This window comes from Dipodomys ordii, unplaced genomic scaffold (assembly GCF_000151885.1).
Source record: "Dipodomys ordii isolate 6190 unplaced genomic scaffold, Dord_2.0 Scaffold41, whole genome shotgun sequence".
Taxonomy (NCBI): Eukaryota; Metazoa; Chordata; class Mammalia; order Rodentia; family Heteromyidae; genus Dipodomys; species Dipodomys ordii.
Genome location: NW_012267257.1, coordinates 13,585,749 through 13,606,874, shown reverse-complemented (window position 1 = coordinate 13,606,874; position 21,126 = coordinate 13,585,749). Strand labels below are relative to the sequence as shown.

The window sequence follows — 21,126 nt, the reverse complement described above, 5'->3', positions numbered from 1 at the left end:
GAACTCAAGATCCTCCTGTCAGTTTCCTAAGTGCTGGAATTACAGTCATGTACCATCCTGCCCAACTTTAAGGTGAAGTTTAAATGCACTGAGAGTAGGAAAAAGAAATCAACTAAGTATAGCTCACCAATAAAAGAAGTTATATTCTTTTTTTGGGGGGGTCCGGTCGTGGGGTCTGAACTCTGGGCCTGGGCACTGTCCCTCAGCTCTTCAGCTCAAGGCTCTACCACTTGAGCCACAGCACCACTTCTGGCTTTTTTTTGCTTATGTGGTGCTGAGGAATCGAACCCAGGGCCTCATGCATGTAAGGCATGCAAGGTGCTCTACCACCGAGCCACCTTCCCAGCCCAAAAGGAGTTATATTCTATACTAGCCCTATCATCCTGTAGACAGAAAGCAGGCACACGAAGATAAATTCTCTGAATTTCCCATGATCACATAGCTGACTGTCCTAGGTATCCTGACTTTCTCAGCTTCTTTCCATTGAATATCATGTGTTCTCTTTCCTTTGATACACATAGCCTGAGTTGACTTCAAACTCACCATATAACCTCAATTCTAGAACTTCCTGTCTCAATTTCCTGAGTACCAGAATTATAGACAGGACCCATCATTCCAGACTCAGATACTTCATTTGTTTGTTTGTTTATTTATTTAATTATTTTGAGCTCTGGGTCTTACACTTGCTAGATAGTCATTGCACCATTTGAGCCACTCTGCCAACCCTGTTGATTGTTTTTTGAAATAGGATCTCATTTTATGCCTAGACGGATTGAACTGAGATCTTCTTATCTGTAGTTTTGGAATGAAATTTACATGTCACTGTGCCCAGCAACTATTTGAGATGGAGTCCTGTGAACTCTTTTTTGCCTGGGTTGGCTGGGAACTGAGATCCCCAAATCTCTACTTTCCCAATAGCTAGGATTAGAGGCTTGAGTCTCTGAGCTCAATCCTTAGACTATATTTTAATGCAAGTTCATTTTTAAAATTACACAGGAAGAGTACACCCTTAGGTATAGGCCTGGGCTAAGAAACGGAATCTCTTACTTCACTCCAGTTTCCAACAATCCAGTATGCAGGTCTGTGGCCTTTGGAGAACTGCTTATAATCAGAAGCATTCAGCAAAAACCCCTCCGCAATGAGACTGGATGCATCTTCCTCGGTCAGGACTGGTCCAGAACCTTGTGTAACAGGTCCAGCGCCTTGTGTCACACTCGTGTTGTTTGGAAGTTCCTGGTGTTCATAGTTTGCTGACTTCTCTGAAGGTACTGGCTGGTGGTCTCCTTCAAGAGGGAATGGCTTTTCAGTGACCATACCCTCAGCTCTGGGGGTCCCATTTTTAAAGGTAATGGGTCTTGGGCTAGGAAGGAGTCCTTCCCTCTCAGTGCTGAAAGGACTCAAGAAATGATCCTCAAGATAAGGTGTTGGTGGAGGTCCAAGTGGTATCTCTGTACCTCGTTCTGCTGAATCATCCTTTTCAGGTTCTATGATCTTACTCCATGTTACCGAATTACTGTCATCTTTGTTCTCATGCTGTTCACTACCCTCCCCTGAACCACTCTGAATCTCCATGTCTGGATCTTGGGTCAAGGTATTATAGAAAGTAGTTATCTGCCAGGTCACAGCATAGCTAGATGATGCCAAGTCAGAACCACTTGTTGTCGTGGAGGTACTGTCTTCCTGGGAGGCAGCAGTGGTATCTGAATTGGAAACATTTCCTTCATTGGGCTGAATGCCCAAAGACCAGGAAGTGAGAGCCGGCTGAGAAGTGCTTCCAGGGGAAATGAGATGGTGGGTGTCTAGCTCAGCTTGGGTTGAACTCTGTTGCCAGTTTTTCCCCTCCAGGTCTCCTTTGGAGGCTGTGGTGGAGCTAGTGCTGTTGATGGCTGGAGTGCTTAGGCTCACAGACTCAGTCACCATTGGTGTGGTCAGCACCGTGGGCCTGAGGGTAGGTGGAGGGATGGGCTTGGAGGGATCAGATGTTGGTAGATTTTTCTCATTGGAAATTGTGCCTTTGTTGGGTTTCAGAATTCTCCGGCTAGACGGACATTGCTGGAGGCCACATAGAGCTCGGCTGTTGGGTTTCCTTGTTCTGTCACAAGGTTCATCATGGTTCTTGGCACATGTGACACTGCGAATCCTCACTCCACCGCCACAAGAAACAGAGCACTGGGAAAGAGAGACAGCTATTACTCACGTGGGAAAAGAAGCTTTCTCATATTAATACAATTCTAGATTGTGGCTTCTCTTACAATAGCAGATGATCAACGTTCACTGGTCCTATTCCCAAGTGACAACTCAAAAAATCATTAATGGCTGGAGTATGTATTTTCTAGGCACAGCTACCTTCTGTTCACATTCCAGTTCCTTACCTAGGAGACAATGACTCTTTCAGATAGCTCGTGGATGCTATTTTGTGGTGTCGGGACATGTTGTACTCAACAAGCCAGAGCACACTGGGCCCAAACATTTGATTGTTTTTCCCTCACAGTTATTCCAGAAGAAGCAGTGCTGCTTTGTATTCAACCCTATGCGTCTTCCAGTGCATTTATCTCCTTAGGAGCTGTCAAGCCCTTCAGATGAGAAAAATGTAGTACATGACACCACACTTGGAACTTTCTCAATTGGTGGTTTTAGAATTCTCACAGCTACTTTCAGCTATGATTATCATATGCTCTCACCTTATAATTTTGAACCCTGTACCAGGCAAGCAGTTTGCCAATCTGTTTTTGTCCCCTGAGGGTTATTATGCCCTCCCCGGTTACCACTCCTGAATTAAACTGTCTCTGGGGCAAGGAAGCCTGCTGAAAAATGGTTCTGCTGCTTGATTGGTCTCCTTCACTCACCAGAGATACACAGCAGGAAAGAAGCACGTGGGGCTTAACAGAGCCCTGGCACTGAGAGAATTTATTCAAAGACAAAGTTGGAGTGTCTCAGGGGGTTCGGGCTAACAGGCCAAGTAAAGAAACAGCTAATACTTTAAAACATTTGGTGTGTAGAGTCACGAATTTATAAACAAATGACTACAGCTCCTACTGAAATCAGGTTTGTAAGTAAGTCAAAGCCCTTAGGCACCACCCAAAACAAACAAACTACCTCAGGTATGTGAGAGTCCTAATATCCCAACCATAGAATGAAGCCTTCCTTGAACACAGGAAATTACAGAGGTAATCAAGAGGAGGTCAGTATCATGTGTCTAAGCCAACGTGATTTGGGAATTTGGGCACAGAGACACATGTACGGGGAAGATAACATGGCAAGATGAAGGGAGAATGTAGTGATCCATTTTCTATCCAAGGAATATCAAATAATGCCAGGACACTATGAGAAAATAAGAACTAGTCATGAAATTATTTTCCTTCATAGCCTTTGGAAGGAAGAAAGTTAACCCTGCTGGGACCTTTATCTCAGGTTTCTAAAACCGTGAGACACGAATTTTTCTGTAGTTCCTTGTTGGGATGGCCATAGAACAGTAATGGAATATCCTAGACAATTAAAAAAATCAGACATGATAAAAGAGCAACAATATGACCTCCAAGTGGTTTTCTCTGAGTAGGTGTTTTAAACAAACAAAGGTGTTCATGTTTTCCCCTGGAAACCTGGCAGAGCACAGGCTGCTGATGTCAAGAAAGAACTGGAATGGTGACACTTACAGATAACTCATGCCAAAGCAGAGAGGATTCAAAGTCAGATCACCAGGGATCAATGTCTGGGAACCTTAACTGAACCTAAGGAATACCAGAGGGCAAGTAGCTCTTAGAAATATATCCTATCTCTCCCTATTACTTCTTCTTTCTCTTTATAGGAATTCTTGTGGCTTAATGTGTGTCTTGTTTTGCTTCTCATTTAGCAATAAAAATGCCATTGGTATTTGTGGCCAAGTCTATCTTAAGACAAACCAGAGAAAGTCAGGCCCTGGTGGATCATGCCTATCATCCTAGCAACTCAGGAAACTGAGAGTTGAGGACTGCAGTTTGAAGCCAGCTCAGGCAGGAAAGAGACTCGTCTTTCCAGTTAACCACCAAAAACTGGAAGTAGAATTGTGACTCAAGTGATAGAGGGCTACTAGCTTTGAATGCAAAAGCTCAGGGATCGTGCCTAGGCCCTGAGTTCAAACCCTAGGACCAGCATAAAAAGCAACACAAAACCCCACAAAAACCCCAACCCCCCCAAAGCAAAAGACCAAACTAAAACAAGAACAAAAAAAAGCCCCTCCGTGACAATCAACACTTGGTCTATTTTAGTGACTCTATGTTTATTACAGCGTGGCCAAGAAGTGGCCTACTCAGAAGGCTCATGTATTAAAGATGTGGTCTTTAGCTCTGGCACCAGAGAGGGAACATCGTGGGTCTGACCTCACCAGGGGATTTAACCTAATCCCTTGATGGCTTTGTTTGGAGGTAGTAGGAAGAGGTAAGGCCTGTTGAAGAAAGTAGGCCTCTGGGGATGTGTCTTTGAAGGAGATCTCTGGCTTTGCCGCTTCCCATTACTCTGTTTCCTGACCGCCATGAGGTGAGCAGCTTTCCTCCTCCACCATTCATTCCCTTCCTCCATGATGCTTCTGTCTTTCCATGGACCAGAAAGTAATAGAGACAGATAACCTTGTACTGAGACCTTAAGCTTGAGCCAAACAAATCCTTACACCTTTAACCTAGCTCTTACAAATCCTTGTTATAGTGCTAAGAAACTGATTAATGTAACACTCCCATACCTTAAAAACTTAGCAACTTGTCTGATTGACTGCTTTGTTCTTTTGTTTGTATGTTTTTGTCAGCCATAGAAAGGGTAGATTAAAAACAATATTTCTAGGAGTCTTTAATTCCCCTTTCCTACATAGAGATCAGACCCCCCCTTTCTCTCTCTTCACCATTTCTCCATACTTAATCCTGTTATAGTAAAATAAATGTTTGCCAAAATTTAAAAATAAAAGATCTTGTAGATCCTGAGGACATCTGGTTTTGGAGGGTTCACTTAATGTCCCATCAAATACATTCAAATGCATCTCTACTATCAGTGAAATACAACATGTTGCTGTAAAAATCATTTGAAAGGCCTTTTTCTCTTTTCCTTTTGAAATTATGTGGTGAGTTTAGTTTTTGAGAGGCTCTGAGATCTCAGCCATCATCATGCAGTCTGGAATTCCATCAAAGTGACAAACAATGATGGTAAATTGTTTCCAAACATAATTCATTTCTTATGATTTCCAAGAACTGCTATATTGCTATATTTCGCAGACATCTGAAATGCAGTGTGGCACAGGGTTCAGTGTGGAACCAGGGTTCAGTGGCACAGGGTTCAGTGTGGCTCCATCACTTGATAGCTAGGTGACCTGGAACAAGTTTCTAAACATCTCTGTGCTTCACTTTCTCTGCCTACAAAATGGAACTAAGACAGTAGTGAGAATTAAATGTATTAATATATTAATATTCATAAAGATGTTGAATATGCATACTGCATGTTTGATAAATACGTGCTATGAATATGTAATGGACTAGTGTTTGATGATTTTATATGCTTTTTTGTTTGTTATGGAAGCAAGGACGACCCATTTGGTGAATTTTTGGATGCTGATTTAACTAAAAGCATTTCTCCAGATAACATCTCCTGAATGAAGACATCAGCCTTCTGCTCATCTCTGTCAAGTGGAAGCGAGACAGTGGATTACTAGCAGTGGCATATTATTTGGAACCACAGACATACACCAGTCCTTGTCATATAGTGACAGCTCTTTGGATCCCTGCTTTCCAGTTCAGACAGGTTATTATGCTCTCTAAACATGTGAACATAAGTAAAAGAACTTCTCAACCAAATCTATAATTGCAGTCTTGTGAGAAACCATTAAGATGTTGCAGTTAGTAAATTCTACATGACAAAATTATTAGTTGTTTTGAATGCAGCCAACACAATTGTGGCAAACAGATTTAATGGGCCAATCACAATGCCCCATTCAGCCTTATTTTGACAACACTGTAATTTGTAGCAATCTAGATTGGCAGTGGACTAAAATGCCAGGCCAACCACACACCGTGGCTTTGCCTCCTAGAGGAAGCAGAGTAAATATTCTGTTTATCAGTTCTGTGTCCATAATACACCTGTCTCTACTGGTGGGTATATTTCTTTTATATTATTTTCTTCTTCTTCTTTCTTTTCTCATTTAATAGGAAGTTCTTGCTATCTAGTACCCATCCTTTCTATTTTTTGATTTTCATTTGATGTCTTACAAAGTATCTTGCACAGAAATAGAAAACTAAATAAGCCTGATAGTGATTCTTAGCTTATGAATAGAGTTTTGGAAATGTTTTCCAAAACGGTAGGTAGCTTTGCTGATATAAATGTTAGAATTGTTTTGATAATGTTTTCAGAACATTTCCATAATCTATACATGAAAATTAATCTCATTTTTATAATAAAACATTTTTGAAATTCAACAGCCTAATCTCATTTGATTACATTACTCATTAATCAGTTATCAGATATTTTCCATTTTTCTTGAAGGTAAGTCCTTAGAGGAGTGCCAGCAATATCTTAGTCAATGATAATATTATAGAAAGCTTGTAGCTTCTTTGGGAAGCTCATCAATGAGCATTCTGTCTCAAAATTCCATCCTTTTGATTAAAAAAAATCATATACACACTCCTTAGATCAGTGTCTAAAATACCCACAGGGAGACAGAAGCCCTGGGAGACTGGAAAGGAGGAGCCTTACTTCCCCAATCACCGCTGGAGTACCAGGCTGACAGAATCAGGGTCCACAGTGACCCATGGAAAATTAAAGCTTAGGAGATTTTCACAACCTTCCAGCCTTCTGACTTCTAATTACACTCAGAGAATTAGAGCAAATTAATTTTGGAAAAATGCAATGCTTACTCAAATTTATGTGAATAATAATAGATGTCCTAAACACAAGCTGAACAGATGGATAACTTGAGGGGGCTTTTCTAAGTGTTAAATATATTCCCCATTATCCTACCAGTAGGCAGCATTCGTTTGGTTTTCGCTAACAACAAAGTACTGAAAAGTATTCAACAAGTGGCGTTTGGAGTAAGTGGGGAGCTTTGATTTATTACCAATGGCTGAACAATGAGTTAGCAAAAACCTCAATATCAGTTCTCATGAGCCTGTACTGCTAGGGATCCACCAGCAGTGCATAGTTGACTACTGGAGTAGTAAGAGCAACAACTTGTAAGGATGGGAAACAGAAAATGGGGTAGTAGGAAATGCAGAAACAGGCCAGAGACCATAGATGGCATCCATTATACAATTTTACCTATGGTCATTTTGGATTGGTTAATGAGAAAGAATGGGCGGAGAGCTGATGAAACACTAGTAATGTGAGCTTCCCCTTTAGCCTCTGAGCTTACCTCACTCCAGTTGCCCACTGTCCAGTCTGATGGACACAAGATATCTCTGTTACAGGAAATGAGGGCCTTGGGCTTCAGCAGGTGCTGGCAGTCTGTAGCTGGGAGAACTTGCTCATCAGAGCCCATGGTCTGGATGCACAGCACCGTTCGCTTCTTTTCTCCATAGGGGCCACATGTCGCTGAACAGGCTTCCCACTCCCCTGCCCACCACCTGTAGGCAGACAAGGAAGTGTGAGATCACCAAAGGAACACGTACATTCATTCAAGCACTGGACAGAGAAAGCAAGGGCAGATGTACTGGAATTACAGAGCTGGGAAATTCTTGGAAATGCCCTAACCTGCTAGAGGACCAGTTCTGCAGAATTGCAGATGTAGCTATGATGACTTGTTCAGTTGCTAAATAAGCATGTTTTTAAATGAAAAAAAAAACAAGATAAAATAAAACATATAGGTCTTCTCTTTTCAGTTGAGAAAACTAGGATTCTAGTTTTTGCTATGTAGAGTCAAACAAGTTCAGTGCTGGGAATTGATCTCAGGACAAACATATACCAGGCAAACACTTTAGCCCTGAGGTATACCCTCAGCCCTTTCTCAGCTATTAAATGAGTGTAGCAATATCTACTATGTGAGTGTTGTAGGTGAATGAAATACCAGTTCATATAGAGTGTGTAATACAGAGCCTGGCATAGAAGAGCTCAATTACTTGTTATGATTCGTTGGTATTTTGACTATTGGTATTGACTATAAGGGCCCAATTATTCTTTAAGCTTTGTGGTTTCTCCTGAATGTTTTTTTTCCCTATACAACAGGAAGGAAACACCAATTTTTATTTACTTGGTAGGTAATAAATTGGGCACCTTGTTTTTATCTTCATTCAAGTATTTCCTGAAGTCCATTCCTTTATGTTTTCACTGGTCTCTTTGATAAGGAAAGGATAGGAAAAGAGTAATTTAAGTAAGATAATTTCTTGTTAGCTATTATTAATATGTAATTCTCAACAAATGAAACTGTTGGTTATAATAATATTCTGTATTCTCTGGGGACAAATTAGTGTGTGGTCTCATTCTTTATGAACAATTGGTTCAAGGGTTCCAGGATGCAAGCTAACAAGTTACATGAAATGCTACTTAAGATGGCAGTGAACCTTTCTGGAAGCTCTCTTCTTTCTCCCTCATCCATCCTAATGTGAATGTTTCCAACTTTGAAGCTAGAATAATTGTCTTCCCTCTGAAGTTTTGTTCCACCATTATTCCTGTGAACGGCAGTTTCTTTATTCCTCCAAAGAATAATAAAAGACCTTCTTATTTTTTATGGAAAAACAGGACTTTATGCAAGTCTTTCATTTCTTAACATAGCCTTCTGACCTTGAGATAATATTGAATTCTGATAATTGTGAAGAAAACAAAACTTGGTACTATCATTCTTGTTTACTAAATACTGAGTATGACTAGGAATTGGCCTCATTTCTGTAATCCTAGCTACTCATGAGGATGAGATCTGAAGGTTGTGGTTCCAAGTCAGTCTAGGTAGAAAAGTCCACGAGACTTACTCTCCAAATAACCACCAATAAGCCAGAAGTAGAAAAATGACTCAAGTGGTAGTGTGCCAACCTTGAATTGTAAAAGCTAAAGTACGACATCCAGACCCTGAGTTCAAGCCCCAGTACTGGTACAAAAAATATTGTATTTATTTGTATAGATGGTCTTTTGATTTTCGTTCTTTTAATTTTTAGAGCATTATCTTCTTTTCTCCTCTTCCCTTAATTCTCCTATTTTTTAATCTCAAATGTACAACTATAGAAGAAAGCCTTTGCTGAATTCTATTAATTTCTTCAGCGAATACATAACTAAGATTACTTACTTATTCTTTGGTGTTTAATTTGGTGTTTCCTTGTATGACTAAAGAGGTAACGCTTGACAATATTATGTGAAACCTAGTTAATGTCCACTATATTAATCTAATTACTTGGTCCTATCTTAACATTTTTATAGACGAGGCCAGATGCACTACTGAATATGTAAAATGTCTTTCTGGAACGACCTTTGTCTGATCTGACTAAAAGCCTAATATATCTAATTACTTGCTGCAGTGCTGTATCATAACAAAAGGATGATAGAAACTTTCTTGGTATATTATCTTCACCAAGTTTCCTGTTCTTCCCGCATTTGCCTTCATAGTTTCTGGGGGCAGAATGCCACGTTCTATTCAATCTAAAGCATAAGGTTCATTAGCAATTTAACTCTCAATACAACATGTCAGGAGCTGGAGCCTAATGGGAGTTATTTAGTATATGAGAGCTCTCACCTCCTGAATGGGCTAATACTGCTAGAAGCAGGACTGGTGGGAAAAGGTTAGCTCTCTCTCATTCTCCTGCTGGGTGAAGACACAGCTTTATTCTCTCTTGCCCTTTTGACTTCCACCTTGTAAGGACATAGTAAGAAGACTGTGTCACCAGATCAAACACTAGTAACTTGATCTTGGATTTCTAACCTGTGAAACTCTGAAAAGTATTTTTCTCTTCTTTATAAATTGCTTTTTCTATGGTAGTCTGATATAGCTGCATAAACTGGATTAAGAAAGCTAGCCACTAATTTAAAGTGGAAACCTGCAACATTTATTATTCCTGCCAAGGTCTCTGAAACTCATGTCTCAGAATCATTGTCAAGTTGTTCTCTTTTGTCTTTCTCATGTCCCTCTACCATGATCCTACCTCTTCTAGGAAATTAATAAAAGAACACTGTCTTCACATTTATAGGAGGTTTTATGTCTACAGAAGACATAGAATGTCAGAATGATGTTGAAAAGGGCAACACACTATGCAAAAATACTCTCCATCAATATATCAACTTTCTCGGTTTAATTGACATAGAAATTAACAGTGACTTAACTTGACTGTATATGTTTGGGCCACATGTTTCTCTACCCAGAATGCCAACAGTACTAAGAGTCTCTGCTGTACTAAAACTTCAGTCAAGCTCCTGAACTTTCTCCTTAATCTGTGTATTGCCTTTTAAAACCCAATTTTAACATAGAACTCTGCTATGCTCAGCCTGGATATCTGACCATCCTTAACGTCTGATTGGCTCTTAGCCTCCATCATATTCAGTGATATCTGATCACGTTGGCCTGTCTTCAACAGGAATCCAGTTAGATCAGGTTAGCCCAAATCTTCTCTTTGATCTGATGTTTCCTTCTAGTAATTTCTCATCCAGTTCACACTCAGCTTGCCCCTTAGGAGAAAATTCCCACTTGCCTATGCTGTATGTGGAGCAGAGGCCAATCTCTTCCCATTGTAAACTTCAATGGTGGTAGTCCCTATATCTACCATGATAATCTCAAGTAAACTTTTTGTTATTGTGCTTTAACTGTTTAGCAACAATCATTAGACAATTTAGTGAAGTATTGTCTATATATTTCTCTAATCACTCAATATTAGTTTATTTCTTCTTAAAAGTCTAGATCTATGTCTTAAAAGGACTAGATCTATGTCACTGATTCTCACTGCACTAATATGAGAAGTTTTTTTTTTTAATAGCAACAAATGAAGGAAACCATGCAACCTATGTTTCTTTGGGTCTGGCTTACTTTGCTTAATATACCTTTTTCCAAATCTTTCCATTTCCTTATAAATAGTGCAATATCATTATTTCTGATGGAAGCATAGAATTTCATTGTACATATACACCACATTTTCTTGATCCATTCATTCACTGAGGGGCATGTGGATTGATTCCATACCTCAGCTATGCTAAACAATGTTGCAATGAACATGGATGTCCTGGTAGCTTTAGTGTGGCCTTGTTTTGTTCTATTGTATAAAGACCCAGAAATGGGATTACTGCATCATAGCAAAGTTCTATATTTAGTCTTTTGAGGAACCTCTACATTTTTTCAGATGGTTGAACAAATTTATATTCCCTTTTGGCCTAATCCCCATCAGCATCTATCATTGTTAGTTTTCTTGAAACGGCCATTCTAACTGGGGAATCACAGTGTTGTTTTGATTTGCATCTCTTTTATGCCCAGAGATACTCAACATCTTCTTCTCTTTCTGAGAAATCTCTCTTTAAATCTTTAACCCATTTATTAATTGGGTTGTTGTTTATAGAAATAAACTCCAACTAATGGAAACAAGAGGTTTATGTTTTCCTTTTCTTTTCTTTTTTTTTGGGGAGGGGGGTCCGGTCGTGGGGCCTGAACTCTGGGCCTGGGCGCTGTCCCTCAGCTCTTCAGCTAAGGCTAGCGCTCTACCACTTGAGCCACAGTGCCACTTCTGGCTTTTTTCTTTTTGCTTATGTGGAGCTGAGGAATCGAACTCAGGGCCTCATGCATGTAAGGTAAACACTCTACCACTGAGCCACCTTCCCAACCCCTATGTTTTCCTTTTCTTTCTTTTTTTTCTCCTTTGTCATTGTTTTTGTTTTCTGTATCTTTATATGTAAATTTATCTGTTTGGAGTAGGGCAAAAGGGAGCACAAAAATGATGGGACAAAGAGTGAACAAAATGCAGCAGTGACACTCACTAGACACTGTGGAAAATGAACTATGCAACTTGTTGGAAGTGTCAGGAGGGAAAAACTGGGAGAAAATGAGGGAAAAGGTGACTTTGTTTAAAAAGAAATGTGCTCTTTGCCTAACTTAGGTGATTGTAACCCTTCTGTACATCACCTTTACTGTAACAGTAAAAATAATAACAATAAAAACTAAAAATATAGGGGCTGGGAAGGTGGCTCAGTGGTAGAGTGCTTGCTTTGCATGCATGAGGCCCTGGGTTCGATTCCTCAGCACCACATAAGCAAAAAGCAAAAAGCCAGAAGTGGCGCTGTGGCTCAAGTGGTAAAGCGCTAGCCTTGAGCTGAAGAGCTGAGGGACAGCGCCCAGGCCCAGAGTTCAGGCCCCACAACTGGACCCTCCCCAAAAACCTAAAAATATATTAATATTCTGAGTCCAATTGAAGACTCAGAATGTGTTGAGAAGAGGGCTAAAGTGTCAGTACAAGATGCCTGATGACTTTTATTGTGAAGTCAGTGTTTGTTTTTTGGTTCTAGATAAATAGTGCTCTTGGTTTCAAAGAAGCAGACTTATCTGTCTTGAAATTTATCTTCACACAGTGGAGTTGAGCCAGGTGTGGTAGTGCATAACTGCAATCCTAGCCCTTGGGAAGCTCTGAGACAGAATTGTGCCTTCCAGGCTGGCCTGAGTTATGGGGTCTCAAAACATTAAAGAAACTCAATGGTTTGAGCCTGATTTTATGGACTCTGCTGTTGGAATCTGCTTTATACATCATACATGAGTGTGCGCCTGTATATCTATGAACAGTCATCCTGGGAAGTTCTCTCCCTTAGATGAATTCGGAGTAACAGGAGAATCTTTGAGCCTCTCTTTTATCTGTCACTTCCACCAATTTTTGTGGCTGTGCTTGCTGGGGTATCTCTGGGTATAGCACCCCAGGTCTCTTCACTTTTCCTAACCTTCAATACTCAGTTAACTAAAAAATTGGAACTCTTTCTCAGAACAGTCATTTCTTTTTAAAAATCAATTTCTGTCATTTCTATCTTCCTTTCCACTAATCTTTGCCCTAATAGCAGTTACAGTCCAAGTTCTAGCCATCAGTATAACATAAATTGGCCTCTTTCCTTGCTCTGTATGAACCATGTCTTTAGAGTTTAACTTCAGCATGATCGCTATGAATCAACTTTCTTACTGTCTCCTACACATGTCATTATGTCTTTTCTCCCTTTCCATGGGCTTTTCACAAACTTGGCAATGCTAAACATTGCTTCTCACTAGTCCTCAGGGACTTCTGAGATTGTCTGAAGACATTTTTTATTGTCACCAGTGAAGAGAAAGTGCAGGCATCTATTGCTAGAAGTTAGAGAAGACGATGTTGTTAAAGTTCCTACAATATTCAGAGAGCCTCAACCTGCTTCCCCTCAAAGAATAATGCAGTCCAATGTAATAGTGCTGAGGTTAGAAAACCTTGAATGAAATAATCTGCCATTCTTCCATGCACTGGAAGAATGACACAGCTGCCAGAGTGGAATGAATTGTTATCAGATGTTTACTGAGTACTTTGGATATGGCCATGTCCTCTCACATCTGTAGGCTCACAGAGCATTGCTTTGCTAAAAAACCAAAGTTCAGAGAGAAGTCAATAGGAAGAAGAAACTCAGATGACCTCTGTCTGGAGTCAAATGGATTTCAGTTCCAAAGAATTTCTTTGACATTGACGGGACACTTTCTCCTGGAACATGCTTTGGTCTTGAAAACCTCTGGCTGTGTCACACATATTTTTTAGGTTGAGATAATCTTTTAAAAAGATTATTTTTTATTAAATCTTTAAAAGTGTCTGTCTCGAATTCTCTTTTAGGAAAGAGTACAGAATGTCAAAATTGGATGTAAAAACAAGATGTGACTAAGGACAAATGATTGAAAAATTAAGATTAAACCTTGCCCAGGAAATCTTTTGGGAGGGAAAGTGAGAGTTATAAATGTAAAGTTTACAGATGTCATGGAAATAAAGTGATAGAAGAAAATGTTGGAACTTGAAATTACTAGGATAAGCATAGAAAAATAAATAATGTGGATAGACCCATCTTCACTTATTACTTTATTCTTTATAAACCAATTAGGTTACTTTTTAAGAAATAAATTCCTTTGTTGATCTGCACACCTAACAATTTTGAAGTTAGAGTTTTATCCATTCATATATTTTCATTACTTTTTTGTATTTGTACATTTGTTTGTTTGTTTCAGATATCACTTTTCCATAGAGCCCAGATTGGCCTTGAACTATATTCCTGACTCCCAAATCCTGAGATTATAGGCATATACCACCATGCCAGTTTCTTTGTATTTTAGAATATCTTCTTTTTTAAAAAAATTATTTGGTTTCTGAGACTGGGTCTCCTGTCTCAAGGCTGGCATTAAACTCATGATCATTTATCTCAGCCTACTGATTGCTGGGATTATAGGTGTGGGCCATCACATTTGGCTCTCTAAGAGAGGAATCTTTTAAGTTTTAGGGGTCATCCTGAACATTGCTTATTCTGATCATTGTAGTAGCATGGCGTGGTGGAACAAGCCAAAGCCTCTTAGAAGACAGGTATGAGTTCAAATCCAGATTTGGAAATTTGTGAAAGCTTTAATGTCCCCATCTGTACAATGATATAAAATATCTATCATTCAGGGAGATGGTAGTTTCTGGGGTTGCTACTAGGTTTAAATGGTATGATGGTATGGGACTTGGAAAATAGTAAGTACTTTTGAACTGCTATCTTCCTCTCCAACCTTTTTCTCCAGAATATGGCATCAATTTTCTCTGAATCTCATTTCCTTCTATACTATGTGGGAGTAATATTTACCCCATCTATTGACTACGTTATAAATATTTGTGCAAGCTGAATTGTGGTGATAAGTAAGGATTTTTGAAAACTAACTACTGTACCTGAATATCTCATGAATTCTACTTCGATTGTTATATTCTACATTAGAATGGCATTTCTAGAATTTATGTATTTGTTGTACTTAGGTAACATTTTCAGGAGTCAAAAATCTCTGACTCAGTTTGACAGGCTTATCTCTTTGAACAAAGATGTACTGCTTAATTAAAAAAACTCCATGTGTGACTTTCTTTTGTTTAGTCTTTCTTTGCTGAGATAGGGTATTATTATGGAGTCTAGGCTAACACTGAACTTGAGATTCTTTTACCTCAGACTCCCAAATTGGTGGAATTATAAATTTGTGTGGCCTATATGTGACTTTCTAATCACTGCTTTTTTTAAAAAAAATGTTACTGCATAGTTGATATACAGAGGGGTTACAGGTACGTGAATCAGGTGATGAGTAATGAGTACAATGCTTTTTGAACCATGTCTCCCCTTCCATGGCTCTCTCTCAGTCTTTCCCTGCCATCAGTACCCTTAAGATATCCAGTTCATTTTCCACATAGTGTCTAGTGAGTGTCACTGTTGTATTTGTTCATCCTTGTTCCACCTTTCATGTGCCCTGCCTTAGCCTACCAAATATAAAAAAACTAACAAACAAGCTAAGGAAAAGAAAAGAAAAACAGCAACAATTGCAACTAAAGAATGTCTCTTATTTCCTTTTCTTGGAGTTCATCTCATAGAATATTATTCTATGTGATCATCTATACATAGATATTGAGCCTTTGTCCTCTACTCCTATGTATAGCCTCCTTGACCTCTGTATGTTAATGACTAGAGTCCTATATAGTTTATCATGTCCTAGCATTATTTATTTAAGTTATTCAGTGTGTTTACTTGTAGATTTATAAGCATATTCTAGATGCCAGAAATGAGGGAAAACATGCAACCTATGTTTCTTTGGTTCTGGCTTACTTTACTTAATATAATTTAGTCCAGGTGAATTAAATAAGCAAACTAAGGATACAGGAAAGGTACTGTGTATACACAGCAAAAAAAAAAAAAAAGTGTCAAAAAATAAGGTAGCTGGAATCAAATTTTCCCCTCAATACAGATATCATTGATTTTTCAACATAAATGTGTGTCTGTATGCAAAAAATATACATATTATAGACATGTGCATAATGTGTGTATGCATGCTATATACATTCACATACACACACATAAACATACATGTAGGTTTTTCCATTTCCTTGGGTACCCAAATGAAGCAAGGATATTTTATTTCTGGAATTCAGAAGTGTCACTGTTGGAATCACTAAACTCTCCCTCTGAAGGCGATGCTATTAGCTTGAGGTTTGAACTGACTCAGTTCAGGCTTGATCTGCTAATTTTGTTGATCTTTAATGGGGCCTTGGTCTTAATCTTGTACAGAAATAGCATCAAAGGGACTCAGACCTTAGGAGTCAGATGCCAGCAAAAGGAAAAGTAGCTTATAGCGTAGCAAAAACTGCTACCACGTAATTTTTTAGATTTGTTGAATTCTTTTTTGCTTGCTCTTAGCCCTTAAATATAACGTTCAAACTGTTCTGAGTGAATTGGGGAAATTGTGTTTCCAACATAGCAGCAGAAGCTGGGGAATAAGATGAGCTGTCCTCCTCCCTGAAGTGTGACAATAGAGAAGCAGAGGCCACTGCTGGAGAAGGATCATCCGCTCAGCAAGAAAAGCCAGCACAGGGCATCACATTTTCTCTGACTGGGATGCATAGTAACTATCTGGCTGCCAGACTCCTGTGTGTGCATCAGATATTACATGCTGTCAAGCTTTCATGGGAGGGGGCTGATCCACTGCCCCCTGGATCAACAAGCTGTGTCCATGTGCTCAGCTGAAGAAGCATGTGGATACATTCACCCTGTCCTAACTGCAGCATTTACAGCCTAAAGATGAAGACAGGGGTTCTGTGGACAATGGCCAGGCGGCAGAACTCTGGACCAGATATTCGTGGCCTCAGCCCTGACAACAGCTTCATCTTTCCAGTGCACATGGGTATCATATTGCCTTTTGGATTGTAAGCTTATTAAGGGAGTGTAATGTTTGTGCTATTCCCTAAATCCCTGTCAAATACCCCAAGGAAACGATTTTGGAACATCTATGGATTGGTGGAAGGCTTGATTGCCTTTGTCCTTACCAGGTTTGAGAATACATTTACATTGAACAGCCTTTGTGCCCTGTGGCTACCATGATAAATTACCACAAACTTGGTAGCTTACTGCAACAGAAATTTCGTCTTTTACAGTTCTGGAAGCCAGATGTCCAAAGTCCGAGTTACTATGCTGATATCTGGTGCCAGCAGGGCTGCACTCCCTGCAGGAGAAAATTCTCCCTTTGTTTCTTCATAGTGTGGTGATCATCAGCATTCTTTGGCTTGTAGCTCCATCACTCCAATATTTAAGTATTTAAATATCTGCTCAACTCAGCCTATACCCTCTTGCTATCACCTTTTCCTTTGTATGTGCTTTTTTTTCTCTGCTCTCCCCTTCCAACCCCATGCCTGCTCCTCCTAAGGACACCTGTGATATTATTTAGAGCTTTCTTTGATCATTGGGAGACTGACTTCAAAAATGAAATGGTATGGTTTTAAGAGGATAGCCAGCCCAACAGAGGTGGAGTTTTGAAGAATGAGGTGGCACCAGGCATCAGTGCAGTGGCTGCTGTCTAACCATGGAGACTCATTAACTCTGAAACAGCACGTGGAAGCCCAAGAACTCTGTAGAAGAGTAACTAGAGACTCTCTTTCCTGGCTTGTCTTCCCTGAGAAGGCCACATAACTAAAATTATATACAAAAGCAACTGCAATTCTAAATTTCCTTTAATGCTTCTCAGAAAAAGAGGTGTAGGAAGAGCTGTAGTAAGGTGAGGTAACTGTGGCAGTTCTGTCCTGCTTCGATGGGGGTGGAGTCCATTTGGACCTTACCCCCATATGTGTGCGCATGCACACACACACACACACACACACACACACACACACACACACACACACACATCTTCTTGCTCAGAAGAAACCATGGAATAAGATAGTCCAAATCTTTGGGCTCATATGAGAATAGCCTAGCCTTTAATGTTCTCATGAACATCACCTTGGGACATAGTCTTAGCATAGAAGCATACACACCATCTTTGTGAGAAGTACTCCTCTGTGGGAAGCAACTGTCCTCAAAGTTCAACACAGATTCTGATAACGTAGCTGCAGAACTTTCTTGGTTTTCTGGGTATTTACACTAATAACAAAGCCCACTGTCCTCCATTATCACTGAGCTCTGAGATCCTATTAAATTAAGGCATCAGGGCTGGTTCCATATCTTAGCTATGGTAAATAATGCTGCAATAAACATAGTTGTGCTGGTAGCTTTAGTATGGTCTTGTTTGTATTCATTTGGGTAAATGCCCCAAAGTGGGATTGCTGGGTCATAGGGGAGCTCTATGTGGAGTCTTTTGAGGAACCTCCATACTGCTTTCCAAAGTGGTTGCACAAGTTTACACTCCCACTAACAATGTAGTAAGGTCCCTTCTGTCCACATCCCCTCCAGCATCTGTTGTTATTAGAGTTCTTGATTATAGCCATTCTAACTGGGGTAAGGTGGTAGCTCAATGTTGTTTTGATTTGCATTTCTTTTATGGCTAGAGAGGTTGAGCATTCTGAACTTTACAACTTTGGTGGAGGGGGAGGAGGGCCTGGGAGGGGGAGGGGGGAGGATGGGAAGGGATGGGAAGGGGAAACAGAAGGAGGCAACAATGCTTGATAAGAAATGTACTCATTATCTTGCCCATGTAATTGTAACTCCTCTGTATGGTATTCTCACAATAAAAAATAAATAAAATAAAATAAATTAAGGTATCACCTTAGGCAGGCATACATGCTGTTAGTGGTTACCTGGGTGGACAGTCTTTTTCATAGCACTTCTTCTGTCTCCCATTGGGCTGTGTTTCTGGGTCACAGAATGTAGCCTTCACCAAGCCATGACCCTTCTTCACGCATTGGGCTGTCTGGCGGCGGATCCCTGTGGTCAGACAGAAAGATCCACATGCATTAAATCCTAAACCACATACTCATTATCAGGAAAGACCCCTGATCATGTCACACAAACATTCTTATAACTTAAAGGACAGTTTAGTGAGTGAGTAGAGGAAGTAGACAACTTTAGATTAGCTGGGGTTGGCAAACTCTGGTTGTGTGGAAAAGCATTCAAAACAATGGTGCAAGGCTTGAGATGTAATGAGCAGCAGGAATGAATAACCCTATTGTCTTTGGAGACAAGATAAATAAAATGAGGGAAGCATAAGGCAGTACATAGTCTATTGGCAAACAAAGTTTGTCCCAGAAACAATTCTATGCAGTGTGCACATTGATATATAATCTAAATAGCATAGTCTGTTATTTATTACTATGTACAATAACACAAATCTCACAACAGATGCAGAAATTTGATAGATGTAACAACTCAAACACTGTTAAGTTATATAGAGTGAAAAGGAGAAAGAACCAATGGCTTGGTTGACTGTACATCGTTTGAAAGAAAACATATAGGGCACTCAGAACACTGCAGACTGCAAGATAAAGGAACAGAAAGGGCTGCCACTTGGATGTCAAATGTGAAGTGGTGGGTTGGAACGTGAAAGACTGAGATGGTTGGAGGAGCAGAGCCTTAGCAGTACAAAGGCTGACAGCCTGAACTGTCAACGCATTTGGACCTCCATGTAGTGCTGGACATCAAACCCAGGACCTGGCACATGCTAGGCAAATAGCTCTACCACTGAGTTTACGTGCTCAGCCCCCATATCCAGGTATTGAGAGGACTTGCTAGTGTAAAGTATTTCCCAAGCAACCCAGTAAGATGCCCCTCACTTTACTGCCAAGCACTCTGAGGAGCTTTTCTACACAGCTGCTAGGACCTTTCTGGAGCCATATCCTCCTATCTCCCATCACCTCCCACTGCCTCAGACCATCTTGCTCAGTCCAATCCTCCCAGGGCAAGTCTTCCTCCTATCTAGACCAGCTAGAGCTGGTCTCTGGATACTCTTAAAGATGCTGTGTGTAGGTGCTTGAGTTCATAGTTCCAGATGAGACCAGCTCAAGTGCTCATCCATGTGAAGAAACCCACCTCCAGATGGCTCCAGACCCCAGGCTTTTGATTCACTCCTACTGAAGTCACTCAGCCATCCTAGCTGAGGTGTTAAGCCTAGTGGACCGACATCACGCCCCCTTAGTGACCCTCTCTGAATTTCTGACTCACAACATCTGTGAGCATGAAAAAGTGACAATTGTTTTACTGTTACTAAATTAGGCTAGTTTATCATTCATAGAGAAGGAATATCACTCCGTGAATGTTAGCTTTCTTCCTTTCCTTGCCCAAGACCCAGACCTGCCATTCACCTTGGCTTGCAATAGTTTACCCAGTACTGATTGCAATTCTTTATTCCCTCCAAACCTATTCTGCTCTATTTTCCCTACTCTGTGTTCAACCTTTGGCCGGACTCCTATGGGTGGCTCTGGCTTCTGGATAGGTTTGGGAAGTGGCACACTACCTCTTTGTTTAATGTTCCTTCTCGTTATTATGTCTATTATTATTATTATTATTAGAACTTGCAGATTTTTAGATTGTTATTATGAAAGTGATGCACTCCCCTTAATTCTTTAGGCTGAAGGTTGGTGGGCCTTGTTCTCTTGTTCTATTGTTAGTGGACAGGACCTTTCTTGGTTTCCTAAACCCCACACATTCCTGTGAAATTAGCCAAAATAGTCATTTGGGTATGTACCTGTTTTGTTGGTGGGGCCCCCTTTGAGTGATAATACTTCCTTTGAAGTTTTTTTTAATCCCTCTTAACTATTAATCTTCAGTGATATACTTACTAGCTAACACTGAGAGCCAGTTGTTTGAACAACAGAATTTTCCTTTAATGTAGGTTATTGGAACATCCCTATTAGGGGTTCCTTTTAAGAGCAGCTATGATTATGTAACACTGCAAAATGAAGACATGTACAAGACTGAGCTAAAATGATGTGACTTTGATCTTTCATTGGAAGTTAAAAAAAGAAAATGAATATTGATTTTTTTCTTTTGGCCTGCGATTTGTCTCCAATTTTTGAAAACTGGACACAGCCCCCAAAGAAATTCTAGTTAATTTAGGATGCCAGTCAATCAATACATTGTCCTAAAAACGAAGTTAACTTGCTCATCTGAAAAAGCTTACTTGAGAAATGCTACTTCTAAATCAGAAATCAGTCACAAGAAACTATATGGGAATCAAATTCAAAATGCTACTTCTGTGTGTGTGTGTGTGTGTGTGTGTGTATGTGTGTGTGTGTGTGTGTGTGTGTGTGT

At 40.0% G+C, this 21,126-nt stretch overlaps 1 protein-coding gene across 1 annotated transcript in view; it reads right to left on the bottom strand.

Moving 5' to 3' along the window:
- Nucleotides 1–21,126, bottom strand: part of Adamts12 (ADAM metallopeptidase with thrombospondin type 1 motif, 12) — a 231,629-nt gene that overhangs the window by 38,874 nt on the left and 171,629 nt on the right. The window contains exons 17-19 of the mRNA XM_013018671.1: nucleotides 18,678–18,804; nucleotides 7,361–7,571; nucleotides 1,048–2,169 (exon numbers count right to left, since the gene is read on the bottom strand). Of these exons, the coding sequence (XP_012874125.1) occupies nucleotides 1,048–2,169; nucleotides 7,361–7,571; nucleotides 18,678–18,804 (1,460 nt within the window). The remainder of the gene's footprint in view (nucleotides 1–1,047; nucleotides 2,170–7,360; nucleotides 7,572–18,677; nucleotides 18,805–21,126) is intronic.